General features: G+C 57.6%; 1 protein-coding gene across 2 annotated transcripts; it reads left to right on the top strand.

The window, feature by feature from the left end:
* Window positions 1–250: 250 nt before the first annotated feature.
* ACOT11 (acyl-CoA thioesterase 11) lies at window positions 251–15,893 on the top strand. Of its 2 annotated transcripts, XM_053985571.1 has the most exons (18): window positions 251–457; window positions 4,581–4,656; window positions 6,113–6,311; window positions 7,156–7,225; window positions 9,011–9,061; window positions 9,971–10,031; window positions 10,216–10,317; window positions 10,556–10,691; window positions 10,983–11,139; window positions 11,490–11,609; window positions 11,685–11,829; window positions 12,739–12,794; window positions 12,922–12,988; window positions 13,062–13,145; window positions 13,234–13,367; window positions 13,657–13,788; window positions 13,861–13,987; window positions 14,076–15,893. In XM_053985571.1, exons 1-18 carry the CDS (start codon window positions 294–296, stop codon window positions 14,229–14,231), a joined length of 2,037 nt encoding a protein of 678 aa, XP_053841546.1. In that variant the 5' UTR covers window positions 251–293; the 3' UTR covers window positions 14,232–15,893. The 2 variants fall into 2 exon arrangements, with proteins under 2 accessions (XP_053841546.1, XP_053841547.1); XM_053985572.1 differs by lacking the exon at window positions 9,011–9,061 and having other exon boundaries at window positions 253–457.
* Window positions 15,894–16,961: the final 1,068 nt, after the last annotated feature.

The raw sequence follows: 16,961 nt of genomic DNA on the forward strand, positions 1-16,961 counted from the left end.
CAGGTAAGTATAACTGAGTGCCCCTGGCTGAGGTGATGGGGGCAGGAGAGGATGATGAGTGGGCTGGGGAGGGGACCTCACCCCAGGAGCTGCTCCCTGGGGAGGGATGGAGGGAAGCAGCAGCACCCCGCTCCGCAGAGCTGCTGGCAGCGCGCCGGTGCCTCCCGCCGCTCTCCCCGGCTCTGCAGCCAGCCCGACACATTCCCTGCCGCATCCAGAGCCAAGCTCCCGAGCGCCGGCCATTTTCCAGGCGGGCGAAGATCTGCCAGGCGCTACCTTAAGAAAAGTTGTGCATGACCACGTTTAAGGAAGCGGGAGGGGGTGTGCGCTGGCCCCGTCCCAGGGCTCCGCGCCAGCCTGGCCTCGACGCCCGCGCCCGCAGGTGTCCGGACGCTTCTCCTCCGAGCCAGCCGTCGCCTCAACACCTCCCGCAAATGCTCAGCTTCTTCTGGCTGAGGTGAGGGCTGGGGGGAGCTGGGCACGATGGGGATCGGGGGGGGAACCCCAGGGCTGGGTGAGCGGGAGGTGCTGCGGGGACTTCCACTCCCGGCGGTGGAGCGGCGGCTTGTCCTGGCATGCATCGGCGCTGGGCGGCTCTTCCAGGGGGAAGATGTGGGGTGAAAGCCCCGTGTGACCCCCTGCTCACCCGGGTGATGCTTTCTTGCCTTTGGGGTTTGCAGCGAGCCGTGCCGCTGCTCCATCGTGGTCGGCACTGGCGACTTGTCCATGGGGACGTGGCATCCTCCGGCTGCAGCGGGGACAGAGGGCGAGACATGGGAACACCAACCCCCCCCCCAGGTCTTTCTGAGTGTGACAGGAGGAGCGCTGGGGGCTTTGGCTTGAATCGGCTTCTTTTCACTTAAAACTAGGGGCAGATATTTGGGAAGCATGGGCACAGGGCTGCTGGGAGTGGTGGCAGCGTGGGGAGGGCAGAGGGATGATGTGCTGGGGCTGGTGGGGGCAGTGTGGGTGGCTGGCTGGGTGGCACCATGCCGTGGTGGTCTCCACCCCAGTAGCCCTAAATGAGGTGGTCTTGGCCATGGTGACTACCACGGTGGGGACCCCCAGATCACCGTGCTGTCCACCTGGGTGTTTCCTACTCCAGTGGTCTCAGCCGTGGTGACCCCCACTGCGGAGACCACACAGTTAAGGCCACCAAGGTGTAAACCTTTGCACCAGCTTGGTCGCCACTATGGTGGTTTCCAGCTTGGTGGGCTTGGCTGTGGTGGTCTGAAACGTGGTGGTATTGATGTTATGGCAGTCTCCTCCCTGGGAATGCCATGGGTGGCAGGGCGGACATGCCTGGGCTGGGCGGTGCTGTTGGGTGTCCCCGTGCGTGTGAATTTTGGGCCTGGTGGTGTTTACAGCTGTACTGGGGTGACATAGGTCTCTGTTCTCCCCCTGCCCTGGAGCCAGACCTTTGTCCCCTGGGACACTCCCCGGGGGACTTCGCCCCTGTACTGGCAAATCGGCACCAGCCTTCCTGGGAGCCTCATGGGAGCTGCAAAGAGCACCCGGGCAGGGGTATGGATGGGGCTGTGGGCATGGGGGGGCTGGGGATGCTTCACCCTGCGGTGGAGAGGGGTGTGAGGGTGCTGGAGGTGTCCCCGCTGTGCTCATACTGAGTGATGCTTTCCCATGGGTGATGGCTGGAAAACCAGCCCCTTGTAAGAGGAGTCCTCCTGAGTCCCACTCTTGCCTTTGACCCTTGGTTTGCACTTTCCTGGCCCCGTGCCTTGCTTTGCTCCACGAACTCTAAGGGAGCATGGTGTGTGGTCCCAAAAACACCCATTGCAGTGTGTCCTGGCCTTTCTTCTGGGCTGGCCACCCTCCTGAGGTCCCACTGAGACCCGCTGCAGGGAGCTGCTGTGTTTCCTCACCATGCTGTGACCTGGCAATTCAGTCCCTCTTGTCCCAGTGGGGTCACATCCTGAGCAGCAGCTCTCATGCTGGGGACCCTGCTCCATCCTGATGGGCACGGGGTGATGGGGCTGAGCTGTGCTGGACATCTCCAATGCTGCTTGCACCAGGGCTTTGTCCCTGCTGGCAGTGGGACTGGCGGGCTGGGTCTTGGGGGATGGACAGCCCTCACTGCCCCGTCGAGATGGCAGAATTTCCCAAAGTAGGTCAGGGTAATTTTTTAACGTGTGCAGATTTGCTTGTTACCATGGATATTGCTCAATTATACACCAATAATCCGCCATGAGAACTTCATTGTCGCCGCTTTCTTCCCCACCATCTCCCCCCTTCTTTTCTTTAAATACTTCCAGGGAGGGGTCAGGTTACGCCGAGGGGCTGGGGTGGGGGTAGGAGACAGAGCCAGGTGAGGGAAAACGGGGATTAGGTATTTGAGAGGTGGCAGTGGGGTGGTGAGAGAGCTCTGAGGGCAGCTGGGGGTGGCTCAAGGGGTGAGGCTGCCCTGCTCTGCCCAGACCCTCCCCAAAGCCCAGCACTTGGGACCTCTACCCCAGTTTCACCCTTTTCTCTCCCTCTCATCCACTGTCTTGGGGGTGGCTGAAGCAAACACCCTGCTGTCAGTGGGCTCAAGGATTTGAGGGAACAACTGTTCTCCTGCATCTTTGCCCAGCATCATCCTAGAGAGCTGTGGCACCCACGAGGGCTTGCAGTGGGGGTTTGTGCACAGTGGTAGTCCCCTGGTGATTTCTGAAGAGGCCTGCACTGAATTTCACAGCAGGAACCTTCCCTGGAGCTTGTGGGTGCTTTGGTGCTGGGGACACTCCTCTGCCAGGTATAGGAGAGCTGTGGTGTGCCGTGGGGTCCCTCTCCTCTCCCCAGTATTTTCAGGGTTGTTGGTGTGTTTTCCTCTCTGTGTCTTCCCTGGTTTGCTCTGTGGGCTCCTTACGCCTTCGGCAGCACAGGAAGTGAGCGTGGCAGGAGGCAAGAAAAATATTCTGCTGGAAGGATTTTTTTTCTAATGCAAACTTTTTTTTTTTTTTGGGGGTAGAAGTGGGTCACTCGAGGGGTGACAGTGTAAGAGCATCATCGCCTGGGTTCTGCATCCCGTTGCCATGGTGACCCAAGGGCTGCCTCAGTCAACAGCTTTAAAAATGTGACAGTTGAGTGAGGCTGAAGATTTTAATGAGGACAGACACTTGCTGGCTTGGTTTCGATAACAAATACTCCATAAATACCCACTGGCTGGATGGTTCCGGGTCTCGGGGCGCTCCCCTTCCCCAGGTTGGGAGCGTGGGCTGGGGCCGCCTGGGAAATAGCAGGGGGATGATGCAAAGCAGACACCTCTGGGTATTTTTCCCCCTCCTACTAACGCAACCCATGGGACAAGGTGACACGATTGCTGAGCCAGCAGCAGCTTTGGGTTTCCAAAGAATGTCCCTCTGGAGCTGTTGGCTGGGGCTGTGGGGTGAAACAGGACCACCCCCAGCCACCGCCACCGCCTTGTGCCTGCAATTGGGCAGCAAACCCGACTTGTTAAACAGGAGAGTAACTCTTGCACCGGGCTCTTGCAAGGGCAGCTGAGCCATCAGGAAGCTCCCAAACCTCAATAACACACCTGGACAGGTAATGGGGCTAGGGAAAAGGTCGTGGGGCTGTGGAAAGCAAAACCTGGTGCTGCTGGGGCAGGGGTGGGAGGCTGCGAGAGGCTCCTGTTTGTGTCTTGCTTTGTACTGACCACACTGGGTGCACTCCGTGTGATGGCCCAACTCCTGATGGTGCAGGAGGCAAATCTACAGCTTCCACTTTTTCAACCCCGTGCCAAAATCAGTCAATCCCATACATAGGGAAAAGCCCTGCTGCCTCCAGCAGCCTGGTTTTAGCTGCATGGGAGAGGGATGTGTGCTGGCAAGCTGGGGGTATGCCAAGGGCCTGGCAGTGTTGTGTTTAAAAGCAAACTGTAAATATGAAGCCTCTTCCACTTTTTTTTTTTTGCTACAGCTCCCACACTGCCTTTCCTTGCAATGCCACCACAATGTCCAGCTTGGACACAGTGCACGTGGCCCAGGAGCCTGCAGGCACCCAAGGACACACAATGCCCTTGTGGAATGCCAGGGCTTCGCAGGCAGAGGGACTGGAGCAGGGCACAGCAGCATTGCTGGAGTTGGGTGCTTCCCATTTGCTGCCCCCAGTACCACCCATGGCAGCCTCAGCCCTGCCTGCTGCCAAAAATATGCTCCTGGCTGTCTTGTGACTGCAGCGGTGTCACCGCTCCGGCCAGGGGAGCTTCAAGGCACAGCCCTCTGTCACATGTAGCAGCACTGACACACAGCATCGCTGACTGAAGGGCTGACCACGGCCCTGCAACGTGTCCTTGGTCCTGCTCCCCAAAATAGCTGGGACTCTTTCACCCGGGCTGGTGAGCGTGGGACCTGACCCCCATGGAATGGCAGGCACCTGCCCCAGGTCTGCCCTTCTCCGTTTCAGCTCTGACAGCCCCCTGATAGGTGTTGGTGAGGGGTCAGAGGTGTGGGAGGGATGTCAGCATGGGATGTGGGGACAGGGTGTGACGACCCGCCACATTCACTGCCTTGTTCCTGCCGGGAAACAGCCACCCCCGTCTCTGCCGCTCCTGCCGTAACCAGAGCCACTCTGCTCCTTTCCAGGTGTCTCTTAAAAATGGTCAAGGGGAATATTATAGTCCCTGAAGACATCTTGAACTTCTGTTGCAATGGCCTCCAGGTACCCTTCGTGCCGTGCAACTAACCTGTGGCTCCCGTTGTGCCGCCAGCTACTAACCCAGGCTGTGCCAGGGGGATGCCACCCTGTGCCAGGAGCTGTGCCAAACCTGGCTGCATCCTCTCCCAACACATTCCCTCCCCATCAGCATCCCCAGCCTCACCGCAGGGCCAGGGCTCTTCCCACGGCCAGCAGCTTTTTCCCTAAGATTCAGAACTGTCAAACGCCGGGAAAATGACCGGCGGCATCCCGGGCCAGGCTGTCTGCTCACGCTGCAGCAGGCGGCTTTGGAGCTCTTTGCATTGCTGGCTCATACCCCAGAGCCTGCTGGCTTCCCAAAATAGCTCTGTGGTACTCGTGGAGGCGCTTCTGCATGCTGGGAAGCAGCCCGGGAGGCTCACACAGGGGTTTGGAGGCTCCTGGAGGGGCTCTGGTGGCCGGGGGTTGGTCCCACTATGGGATGGGGGGACCTTTGCCATCGGTGCGCTCGCTGCCGTCTCTGCCGAGGCGACGTTTGTGCCGTTCCCGGGATGTCGTGTACCAGTAGCTATGGAAACAGAGGTTAGACCCGCTGGAGAAAAATGCTATTCTGAGAGGCAGTGAGCTCAGGGTAGTCGGGAAAGCTTCATTTTCAGCATAACCCCATCTTTAAAGAATCCAGGCAAAGCAAAGGACAGAGAAGCTGCTGCAGTGGGACTCCTGCAACAAGTGCTGAGAGCAGGAGCTGCAGCAGGAGCAGAAAGCGGAAGGAAGGGCTCTGATGAAGCACAGACAGCTTCTCGTGTCTCCTCAGTTACTCACCAGGCTAACTGAGTTCACCCCTTGTGTAACACGACTCACTTGACATCTCTCATCAGCTATTTTCCCTGCCAGCACCACCTCAGCCTCCTCTCTCTCCCACCCTGCTTCCCACTGGGGTGCCAGGGGAGCTGCTCTGTGCCCAAATGGACAAGCCAGCAAGGAACACATTTTACTACCCAAACAACACCAAACTGAAGATGCTCCTCCTCTGCTGCTTGTACCACATAGCTTCCAGTGCTTCCTTTGGTGAAGGGGGGTTGTTGGTGGAAGGTGTGGAGCGCTGTCCAGCCCCATGAGAGCAAACCCACCCTGTGCTGCAGCACCCTAAAAATGAAGCTGTCAAGGAGAAAAATTCCTTCCCAGAAGAGTGATTAACTTTGGGGGGAGTTTTTGTGGTTTTTGGGAGGGAGAAGTAGGATTAGGTGATAAATGGCCTGAAAACCTGGAGCAATCCCTATGGAGCTTTTTTTAGAGGGATCTTTTCCCTTTTGGCTGTGGGAAACTCGTCTTTGGCAAGGGCTCAGTGGGTTTGGTGGTGTCCAGGGGTGTGCAGGGCTGGGGTTCTCCCAGCTCTGTGTGGGGAGCATCTTCACAAGTCCCTGTTCTCTCAGGAGATTTGCTTCCCATTTGGGTAAAACGGAGCTTTTGTGCCCCACAGGGCTCGACCTCTCCACCCCGTGCCCGGGAGCCAGGGGAGCGGGAGGAGGCACCGGGGGCCATGGCGAGCCCCTCGGCTGCCCGCAACCCCACCGAGGTGCAGATGAGCCAGCTGGTGCTGCCCTGCCACACCAACCACCGCGGCGAGCTCAGCACCGGCCAGCTGCTCAAGTGGATCGACACGGCCGCCTGCCTCTCCGGTAAGCCATCCTCTCCCTCTGGAGCCCTTGTCCTGCTGGGCTGCCAAGGCACCAGGCAGGATCTACAGGAGCCAGCTCATCAGCAGCATCCCTGGCAGTCCGGCACCGTGCGTACCTCGGAGTGACGCCAGCTGGGGACCCACGTCATGCCATTTTGCTGAGTAATTAGAGAGCAAACGGGAGCAGGACAAGAAGGGGAGGAGACGTGCACTGCAGCATGCGTGCTGGTTTGGGGACAGATCAAAATCCGTGCCTGCTTCCTCTGTAATGCTTCCCTTTTCCTTGCCTGGTGTGCAGGGCATGGGAAGAGCAGGCTGGTGGCACCCCTGGCGTACCAGCAGCAGCCAGAGTGGGCTGAGCTCCTCCACTCAGCAGGCAGCAATGGGGCTCACCAGCTTAGCCAAGCAAGGGGAGGTTATGACAGAGAAATGGGTGCAATTCTGCAGTTGGATGAGGTTCCCAACAGTTTTGCAGTTTTGCAGTCCGAGGTTCCTGGAGTCCCAAGGGAAAGCTGCGCTGGCAGAGCGGCTTTGAAATATTTGCTGTGTATGGGGAGATGGAATCAGCTGCTGCTGCATCTCCACAGCTGCAAACTCATGGAAGGAAGGCAAATACCAGCACACCCTCCAAACCTTTAAACATCTGCAAACCTGTGCTGTCGTGGGTGGAGAAACCCCAAATCTCACTCTGGTCTGCTGCAAATGCAACAATGGGCATCAGCAGGGAAAGGGACGCTGGCTGGGTGTCACCGGTGTCACCAGCCTGGGGCAGAGGAGCCCTCGTGGCCCTCGCACCCTCAGCAGGTTGCTGCAGGTTGCTGATGCAGTTTGTTTTTCCTTTCCAGCCGAGAGACACGCCGGCTGCCCGTGCGTCACGGCTTCCATGGATGATATCTATTTCGAGCACACCATTAGGTAAATGCTCCGCGCACCGGCGGGGCACGCGCAGGGAAACGCAGGGGCTTTTCCCATCTGCCGGCTGCAGCGTGGGCAGGGGCTGGAGCAGGGAGCAGCTCTCTCTGCCTGGGAGAGGAGGAGGTGCGGTGGCAGTGCCAGGCTCACAGGGCAGCCAGGGACTGAGGCTCGCAGGGCTGCGGACGGACTGTCTGCTCTAATTTATCCGCTGTCTGGTCGCCTGGGGAGTTCCTGCTGCGTTGGCTTCCCGGTATTTCCCCAACGCCAGCTCCTCCCTGGCTTTGTTCAGGAAGCAGCTCTGATTTAGTGCTCTGAAAAACTGGAATCTTGCAGATCGTGCCTCTGGAGCGGCCATGTGGGTGGCAGAGGCGCGGTGGGGCTCACCCACCCAGCGGGTACTCCCGGCTTTGTGAGCTGCATCAGGCTGGGCATTGCCTGGTCCAAATTCCATCCCAGGCTGGTCCTGGCATCCCCTGGGTGCTGCCCCACAGAGCTGCCCCCTCTGATTCACTCAGCCATTGGGATGTCATGTTTCAGGGGACAATGTTTCTCCTGACCCGAGGGGACAAAAACCCTCCCAGGGTTCCGCCCTCATCCTCCACAGGTTCCCAGTACTGAGACCATTCCCACCCAACATTCTTGAAGTAGTCTCCTCCTTTTGTACCCCCAGTAAGCCCAGGTACTGCCACCCACCTTTACTCATCTCTCAGAGCCCCCACACCCCCTGTGCCTATCTGTTCCCACCTGGATACCATTCCAGGGGGCTCCCTGGGGGTTTGCCATTTAATATAGGATCTTTGCACTATAGGATCCATGCTGCCCAGCAGTTCCTGCCTTGCCATATAGGATCCATGCAGTACAGGATCCATACTGTCCAGCCACTCCCTGCTGTGCAGGTCTGCCTGATTTGTTTGGCACTAAGTCTGACTCTCTCTTGGGTTTTACTGTCATTCCCAGGAAATGCTGAACTCACACTTTTGCCCTCCCACATGAGCTGCCCATCACCCTGGGGCTCAGCTCCATGAGAAATCCACAGTGTGGGGATGTGGTGCAGCCATGGTGCCACCTCCTGCTGGCAGAGGTGGCACCACTGGGGCTCATACTCTGCTCCTGGGGCAACTTTTCCCTGTGGGTTCCAGAAGCAGGGAAGAACAGCCCCAAGCCCACTCCACAGCATTACATCAAGCCCTGCAAAGCATTTGTCCCTCCTCGGGGGTGAGCTGGGCACTGCTCCAAGGGGGCAGGGAATTTGTGCTGCTCCTGGCTCAGATCCCACTTGCTGTGGTCCAGCTGAAGGCTCCGAGCAAGGGGCCTGGCAGGGATTTCCTGCAGAGCTGTTGGAGGAGTTTTGTGTCAGATCTCCTTGCCTAGCTGTTTGTGCCTTCTGCTGCCCTTGCGCTGCGGGGAGAGGCAGGGAGGAGCTGTGGCTGCTTGAGGGCACGGAGGAGACCCCAAATTTTCTCTGGCTTAAAACTCACTGGCTGGGCAGCAGATTGTCCCCACCCCTCCGCCCTGCAGTGTGGAAGTGCAGCCTCAGGGGAGGATCACACGTACCCTTGAATGGGGCTTTGTGTGGCATTTATGGCACTGACTTCTACTGTTTGATAAGGACAGAGAAGATAAAAGTATTTTTGGGGCTATATATAGACATGTGGGGCTGCCAGTCTGCCTGCCTGGCCCCTTGCCCTTGCATGCCCCTCACCACAAGCCCATCCAGAGCATCCATCTGGCTGCTTCCATCGCCTCTAACCCTCTCCCCACATTTGCTTTCTCTTTTTGCCCCAGCCAGCCGTCTGCAAGCCCTGCTGGGCAGCGGGACGGGAGGAGCGGTGTCGGGTACGGACGTGTTTGGCCCTAGAGCAGCCAGCCTAGCACAGTGCTGCCGTGAGTTGGGAGCCTTAACCCCACTGACGAGGCATGGCATGTGATCAGAGGCTGCTCACGTAACCCTGCTAACGTTTTTGGCATGTCACCGGCCCGGGGTCCGTGCTGGGGGACAGCCAGAGGCACCAGCTCCTGCCACTCCTGCTCCAGCCAGAGCCAACGTGCAGAGCGTGTCATTTACAGAGCTCATTTGGAGCCTGAAGTCACGTGTGAGGGCACGGGGGAAAATCTGGTGTCAAAGCACACTCTCTCTCTTCTGCTTTTGAGAAGTGGTGGTTACAGGGTTTATTTTTCCACTGAGTTTTCTGGCACTGGCCTCTTTTGGGGAGTGAGGAGTTTTCCTGATTTAAAAATGTATTTGGTAAAGAGTGCTGTCGGTGCCACAAAAAATTTTAATTTGCTCATTCTATGGGCACCAGTCTGGAGTGGCTCAGGCTCAGCCCTGCCTCCTGCCATCTCCCAGCATCCCAAGGTATCCATTGCTTGTGGGGAGGCCCCAGTTGTGCAGGACAGTGGATGCAAGGCTGGAGGAGCCGTTTGCTCTGGCAGGAATGTGCATGCCCACATGGGCAGGGGTGCCAAGCAAGCCTTGGGCACCTCTGCCCCCCTCGGGTGTCCTGGCAGCACCCCAGACCTGGGGACCCACTTGCACACAGCAGCTCAGGGGTGACATCTCACTGCTCTCACGTCTCAGGGGTGGCTGTCCCCGTGTCCTGCTGGCTGTCTGGCATGTCCCACACTCCCAGGAAGCCTCACCACAGCGGGCAGTGAGCCGGAATGCCGTGGCACCTCAGAGGGAGCCGCTCGGTTGCTGTTGTCCCCCAGTAACCCCACACGCTTTCTCCTCTTCCTGTTTTTCAGCGTCGGGCAAGTTGTCAACATCAAAGCCAAAGTGAACCGAGCCTTTAACTCCAGCATGGAGGTTGGTGTGTGCCCCTGCCCCTGTCCCCACCAGCCACGTGGCCAAATCCCCAAATCCTCCCACAATTCCCAGCTTTAATCCCTTGTGTTCGTCGTTTTTGGCTGGCTCTGGCCAGGGGTGCGTGGTGGGATGTGGGTCCCTGGGGAGCAGAGCCAGCTCTCTGGGGTGCTGTGCCCTCTCCCAGGTGGGCATCCAGGTGAGCTACGAAGACCTGTGCAGCGGGAAGCACTGCAGCATCTGCAAGGCGTACGCCACCTTCGTGGCACAGGGCCCCTTGGGCAGCAAGGTGAGCAGTGGCTGGTGGCCGGGGGGACTCTTGCCCTCTGCACAGAGGCAGTAAGGAAATGGCCTCTATGAGGCTGGGCTGGGCTCAGCTTTCCATCGTGGCTGTTTTCACGGGTCAGTGATCCCCTGTCCTGTGCTTGGGGGATGCACGGTGGGTGGCTCTTGGCCCCACACTGGGCATGGAGGGCACCTGCTCGCTGCAGTCCAGCGGGACTGCACCCTGCCCCATCCCTCTGCAGGTGAGGCTGAAGCCGCTGACCCCGCAGACGGAGGAGGAGAAGATCGAGTACAGCATCGCCGCCGAGCGCCGCCGCATGCGCCTGGTCCACAAGGACACCCTCAAGGACCTTCTCACCAGCAGCCCCCAGGAAACCGGTACCGTGCCCCACAGCCTGGGCTTCCAAAACAGCCCTGACGCCTGCTGGTGACCCCCCACTTCCTCAGCAGGATGCTGGTGGTGATCACCACATGGAGGTTTGGGAATGCCCTGGCCACGGCGGGGTAGGGATCAGCCCCACCATCCCAGACTCCCGGGCCTGGAGGTTTGGGCAGGGTTGATGCAGTGGGAGGGCAGCTGTGGGGAGAGGGACAAGGGCTGGTGGAGTGCTGGGAGAGGGGTCCTACTGGCCATACAACTCACGGAACCCTGTATTCCCCCTGTGGCAGAGCTGGAGACGCGGGACGGCAGCGGGGCGGTGCCGGCGGAACGGACGCGGGTGGAGAGTGTGGAGCTGGTGCTGCCTCCACACGCCAACCACCAGGGCAACACCTTCGGTGGGCAGATCATGGCCTGGATGGAGAACGTGGCCACCATCGCAGCCAGGTGACCCGACAAAGGGGTTGGGGTCAGGGGATGACATGCCTGGAGGGGACACGTGGCTGGGTCTGGCCACAGCTGGACTGTAGGGACCCTCCAAAGGGATGGTGCCCAGCATGCCACCCTTGGGTGACACTGCACAGGGAGTCCCACACGTGTGTGGTGCTGAGGGACACCAGGGAAAGGCTCACACTCCTTGCAGTTGGCTCATTGTCCCTTCTCACGGCTGGCTTTGGCCATTGAGCTTTAGGGGTGACATTTTTTGGGGTCTCCTTGTGTCTGGCTGGGTCGAGGAGGGTGCATGGGGCTGCCATGGTGTGGGGCCACGGCCGGGGGGGTAACACGTGTCCCCACAGCCGGCTGTGCCACGCCCACCCCACGCTGAGGGCCATCGAGATGTTCCACTTTCGGGGACCGTCGCAAGTTGGAGACCGCCTGGTGCTCAAAGCCATCGTCAACAACGCCTTCAAAAACAGGTGGGTGCCGGTGGTGGGGGTGCCCTTCCCGCCCTCCCCACGGCCCTCTGCTCCCTCATCCCTTCTTTCCGGCAGCATGGAGGTGGGGGTCAGCGCCGAGGCCTACGGCCAGGAGATGTCTGTCAGCCGCAGGCACATCAACAGCGCCTTCATGACCTTCGTGGTGCTGGACCAGGAGGGTCATCCCCGCACGCTGCCCATGGTGGCACCCGAGCCGGGGGTAAGCACCAGCAGGGCTGGCTTCTCCCCAGCCTGGTGGCACGGGCCCCCCCCAGGAATCCCACTCAGCCCCCAGCTCTTGGATTCGCAGCAAAACAAATGCAGTTTTGTGATGATGGAAATGAAATTGCTCAATAGCAAGTGAATTAAATTGATTGCTCGGTATAACTAATAAAATAAACCACTTGCCTGCACAGAGATGGAGACGTATTAGCCATGCAAGGCTTAGCAGAGTATTGCCTGCAAATTCCAGCTCATCTTTTCTATAATTTAGGGGAAGGAATGTTGAGGTTGTTTTTGTACCTTTCAAAGCATCCTAATCCATAATTTGCTGGGATCCAAATATTTAGGGAAGTCTGTCGCATGAGCGCAGTAGAAAGGCAAACACTCACACGTCTCAGCTTCTCCTGGGCTGTTCCTTGTCCAGCTCCCTGATTTTTTTGATGCCTTAAAACTAGGATCTCCCACTGTGATGGAGATCATCTTATGGCCAAAGTCAGGCCCCCTGAAACCTCCTCTCACCCACTTTAAAACACCACACTAGCACTTTCTTCAAAATAAGCTGCTTTTTTTTGGCTTTTATTTCCCCAGGAGAGGACATTTGCAGGTGCTAGGGTACGCCGTTTTTGTTTCAGGGGCTTTGTTCAGGTTTGCAGCCACAACAAGGGTTTTCCCTATTGTGCCAGTGCCCATCACTTGATCAGAGCATGGTGGCAATGCTGAAATAACTCACAGTTAATCACTGACCATCACTGCAGTGTGACCAGGGTGGCAGCTGCCAAGCGAGGGGGCTTCACCTTCCAGCCCATCCCTGCTGAATGTTTTTCCCGCTCCCAAAAACGGGTGGCTATTTATTTTTTTTTTCACCCTCCTTTTTCTATTAACTTAATTGCCTTTTCCCATTTATCAGGATGGAGAAAGGAGGTACAGAGAAGCCAGTGCTAGGAAAAAAATTCGGCTGGACCGGTGAGCAGCAAAACGAGTGGGATGTGGGGATGGAGGCAGGAGGAAAGGGAGGCTCAGCACTGGGGGGCAGGGACAGTCTGGGGGTGGTTTTTGTCCCCTCATAAGGGAAGCTGTTCCTTTGCTGCAGAAAATACGTTGTCTCCTGCAAACAGACTGAGGTGCCTCTCTCCGTGCCCTGGGACCAAAGCAACAAGGTAGGATGATCCCCCGTGGGAGCTGCTGCCTCCTGCTCCCCCTGCTGCCCCTGACATGCTGCCCCTGCCCCAGGTTTATCTGAGCTACAACAACGTCTCTGCGCTGAAGATGCTCGTGGCCAAAGCGAACTGGGCGCTCGCCAGAGAAAAGGAAAAGGTACCAAACCCTGTCCCCTCTCCCTCGGCCCCAAAGCTTGGGCAATCCCAGTGGGAACACGTCCCAGCTGTGCCCTGTGCTGCCCCAGGTGCGGATGTACACGCTGGAGGAGGACAAGTTCCTGTCCTTCCGCATCGAGATGTCCGTCTGCATCCCGGCCAGCCGAGCCTTCTCCCTGCTCTCCAACCTGCGGCGCCGGCACGAGTGGGACAGCCACTACGTGTGAGTGCTGCAGGCCTCCCCAAAAATCACACCCCCACGTTTAAGCCTTGTGGTTCAGCATCCCTTTGGGCTTTCCTGGGAGCCAGTGTGTCGCCTTGCTTGCTCCTAGAGACCCCTCACTGTGTGTCCCTGTCCTGGCTCCATCAGGGCTGATGGCTGCGCTTTGCTGGAGCAAACATCTGTTTAGGGTCCCCCCAAATATTTTGGGTCTGGTGGTGGGGTGTAAACGTGTAAGGCCCAGATTCAGGGGCACAGCAGGGTTTCTGTGACCGGTCCCCGTCCTTTACAGGAGTGCTGAGCTTGTCCAGAAGGTCGATGACGACGACATGATCTACCACGTGGTGAGCCAGAAGCTCAGGAACGAGAACAAACCCCAGGACTTCGTTATCCTGGCGTCCCGGAGGAAGCCCTGCAGCAAGGGGTGAGTGTCCAGCCCGACCCCCGCTCCCTGCCATCCGAGCTGTGCCAGCTCACCTGGCTCTCTCGTCCCCAGGGACCCCTACGTGGTGGCCTTTCGGTCGGTGACACTGCCCACCCACCCTGCCAGAGACGAGTTCACGCGCGGGGAGACGCTCTGCTCCGGGTTCTGCATTTGGCCAGAGTCAGAGGAGATGAGCAAGGTGGGATGCTGTGGCTGTGATCCCACAGCCCATGGGGGAGGCTCCTCCCTCCCCTGTGGCCCTGCTGACCTTGTCCTGTGCCTCGCAGGTGGCTTATTACAACCAGGCTATGCCGGGGTACCTCACCTACGTCACCACCAATGTGGCAGGACTGTCCTCCGACATCTGCTCCACCTTCGAGGCCTGTGAGAAGTTCCTGCTGAAGAATAAGGAGGACCTGATCTCACGGCTGCAGGACTTCTAGAGCCACAGACCCCTGCTGACAGACGGACAGACAGATGAGGGGACATTTCTGTGGTGGAAGGGAACGTGGGATGGTGGCATCCAGACCCGGCCTCCCTGAGGGCTTTGGTCCCAGGGGTTGGGGTGGAGGGGCATTACTCTACCACCTCATCCCTTGCACTGTGTCATACCTTTTCTTTTTTTTTTTTTTTTTTATTTTATTTTATTTAGAAATTTTATAAGCTGATGTACAGGACTTGGTTTTCTAGTTCACTTAACGCTACTTGAATCTTTATATGATCCAAAATCTTCCCAAACCAGATTATTTTTTTCACTAGTTCTCAGTGGGGCATAACTGATTCCTCTTGAGGCAGCAAAGGGAGAAAGGGGGCAGTGATGTAGGGTGGGTGCTGCACCCCTCCCTGATGTAGGGGTGGCTGATGGAACATCCCACTCTCCCCAGTGCTGCTCCTTTTCCTGGGCAGGGCTGGCAAACAGCCCCTGCTCCTCCTGGGCTGAAATCCCACCCCATGGGGCTGTGGAAGGAGCAGAAATAAAAGTGTTTTGAAAGGACAAACATCCATATCTGCTCTGGGTGAATGCCTGCTCCAGGGGCTTGCTGTGTGGTGAGCTTGGAGAAGGGATCCTGCACCCACAGGTCACCTGGGGCTCAGGTGGAGGTGGGGTCCTTTGAGGCAGGAATGTGCTGCAGGAAAGGGGTGGTGTTCCATGCAAGTGTCTTTTGGGGACTGCCTGGAGGTGTTGCTCTCATGTCTGGGACTGCCCTCCTTGTCCCCCTCTGCTGGGTGCACCAACACCTTAAGATATAAACCCCAAACTGCCTCAGAAGTGCTGAAAAAGGAAAAGACAGAGCCAAACCTTGTTCCCCTAAGTCTGTGATGCTCTGGGAAAGGCACTAGAATGAAGCAGGGGTGACAGTGCAAGTGGTACTCATCAGTCACAGCCCAGGGGACATCTGCCCTCAGCCACAGGCCTGTGGACAGCCCCCTCCTTGGCTTTCCTGGGTCACACAGCCAGAGGCTTTCTGATGGCATTGAGGTTTCTGGAAGCCCTTAGGCATGCAGAGCTTTGGGCACAGCAGGTTTTACAGGTGCCAGCTGTGCCCTTGCCTCTGCCTGCAGAGCCCTGTGCTTAACCCCAAGGATGGGTTTTGTAGAGCTTAACCATGAGCACGTGATGGTGATGCCATAGGCGTGGTGAGGTGAGGCCATGGGGTACCAGAAATGGCCACAGGATCTGTTCCAGGACGCCAGGTGTCCCTCTGCAACACCCAGTCCCTTTGCCACCCAAATTCCCCACCCAGTTTATAAGCAGAAGGAGCTCCTGCCCCTCCCCTGTGGCCACCAGCCAGTGGCTCCCACCCCTGAGCTGGCTGTGGCCATAAACCCCTAATTTCTGCTCTATCTCCCATCATAAACATCTCAGCTCAAGACCTGGCACGGCTGGGCCCCGACCTCCAAAAGATAAAGCCATCTTAGGCTGAAGATAGAATAAAACATTCAATTTTTATAGAGCCCTCTTATCTCCCAAAACTCAGAGCAATCCTGCCTTTTTATCACCAGGACGAGAGCCATCCTTTCTACTTACTTTAGGAATTGCTGCTGCTTGATTAAGTGGAGGGGATGATGTATTTGCCTGATCATTAAACTTTAACTGACCTCTCCTTCTCCTCAAGTATTGTGCTTTTTCCCCGCTGGGAGGCCCAGGCCAGCCCTGGCTCCAGCCTGGCTGGGTCTCTGGGGATGCAGGGTGATGGAGCAGGAGTGACCTGGGGGCACGGCAGAGCCTCGTGTGCTTTGTGCTTCTGCAAGAAAACTGCAGCCCTACAGCAGCTGCTGGGGCATGGGCAGCAGGACTGGGAAGCCTGGAGCATCCCTGGAGTCTCCACTGCCTCATCCCACAGAGAAGGAGGGACCTGCTGGTGACTGTCCCTACCAGCCTTTCCCAGAGCCCTTTCTTTGCCCTCCCCATCAAATGCACCACTCTAGGACCAGTTAAGCAATCAATTACCATGTTTCTTAATCTCTTTAAAAAAACAAGGGAGTTACCCCCTGCTCTGAGCAACCTTCCAACCTGCAGCTTTGCAAGAAAACACCTTGGAGCTCTCGGCTGCTAATTCCTGCACGGAGGCAAAGCATTTGGAGAGGCAGATCTGGGACCTTGGGAGCAGCAGGGCTCTGTGCTGGCTGCTGGCAGAGCCCCCCACTGCCTTCCTGCCCAGGATGATGCAGGGAACAAAGCCCCACCTAAGAACCACAGCTGCCTTCCCTAGGCCCCCGCCATCCAGGGCTGCTGGAGGATGGAAAAATCCCCAAAACACCAAGAAGCTTTTGGAAAAGGCCATGAATACAGCTGGGGATTTACAGGCCAGCACTCCAGGTTGGATGTGGGCACCTTCTCCGGTGTGCTGCCATCATGAGAAGGTTTAAGGGCCTGATTTTATGGATGCCTAAATAAATACATGGAACTAATATATCACAATACAGGGCATATTTATCTGCTTTGCCAGAGTGGGATAGAATTAGACAGCAGTGTCTCTCTCAAGGCCAGCCCCGCTGTAATTCATGCCCCGAGGCAACCAGCCGAGGGGAGGAGGAGGAGGAGGAATTCTGCAGGCAGCAGTATTGATGGGCTACTCCCAGAAGCTTTGTTTTAATTAATTTTCAGAGCGCTCCTTGCAGTGGATCAGGCAGCTCCTTCAAAGCTTCCTTCCACCCACTGCCCGTGCTCT

The sequence above is a fragment of the Vidua macroura genome, chromosome 9, assembly GCF_024509145.1.
Source record: "Vidua macroura isolate BioBank_ID:100142 chromosome 9, ASM2450914v1, whole genome shotgun sequence".
Taxonomy (NCBI): domain Eukaryota; kingdom Metazoa; phylum Chordata; class Aves; order Passeriformes; family Viduidae; genus Vidua; species Vidua macroura.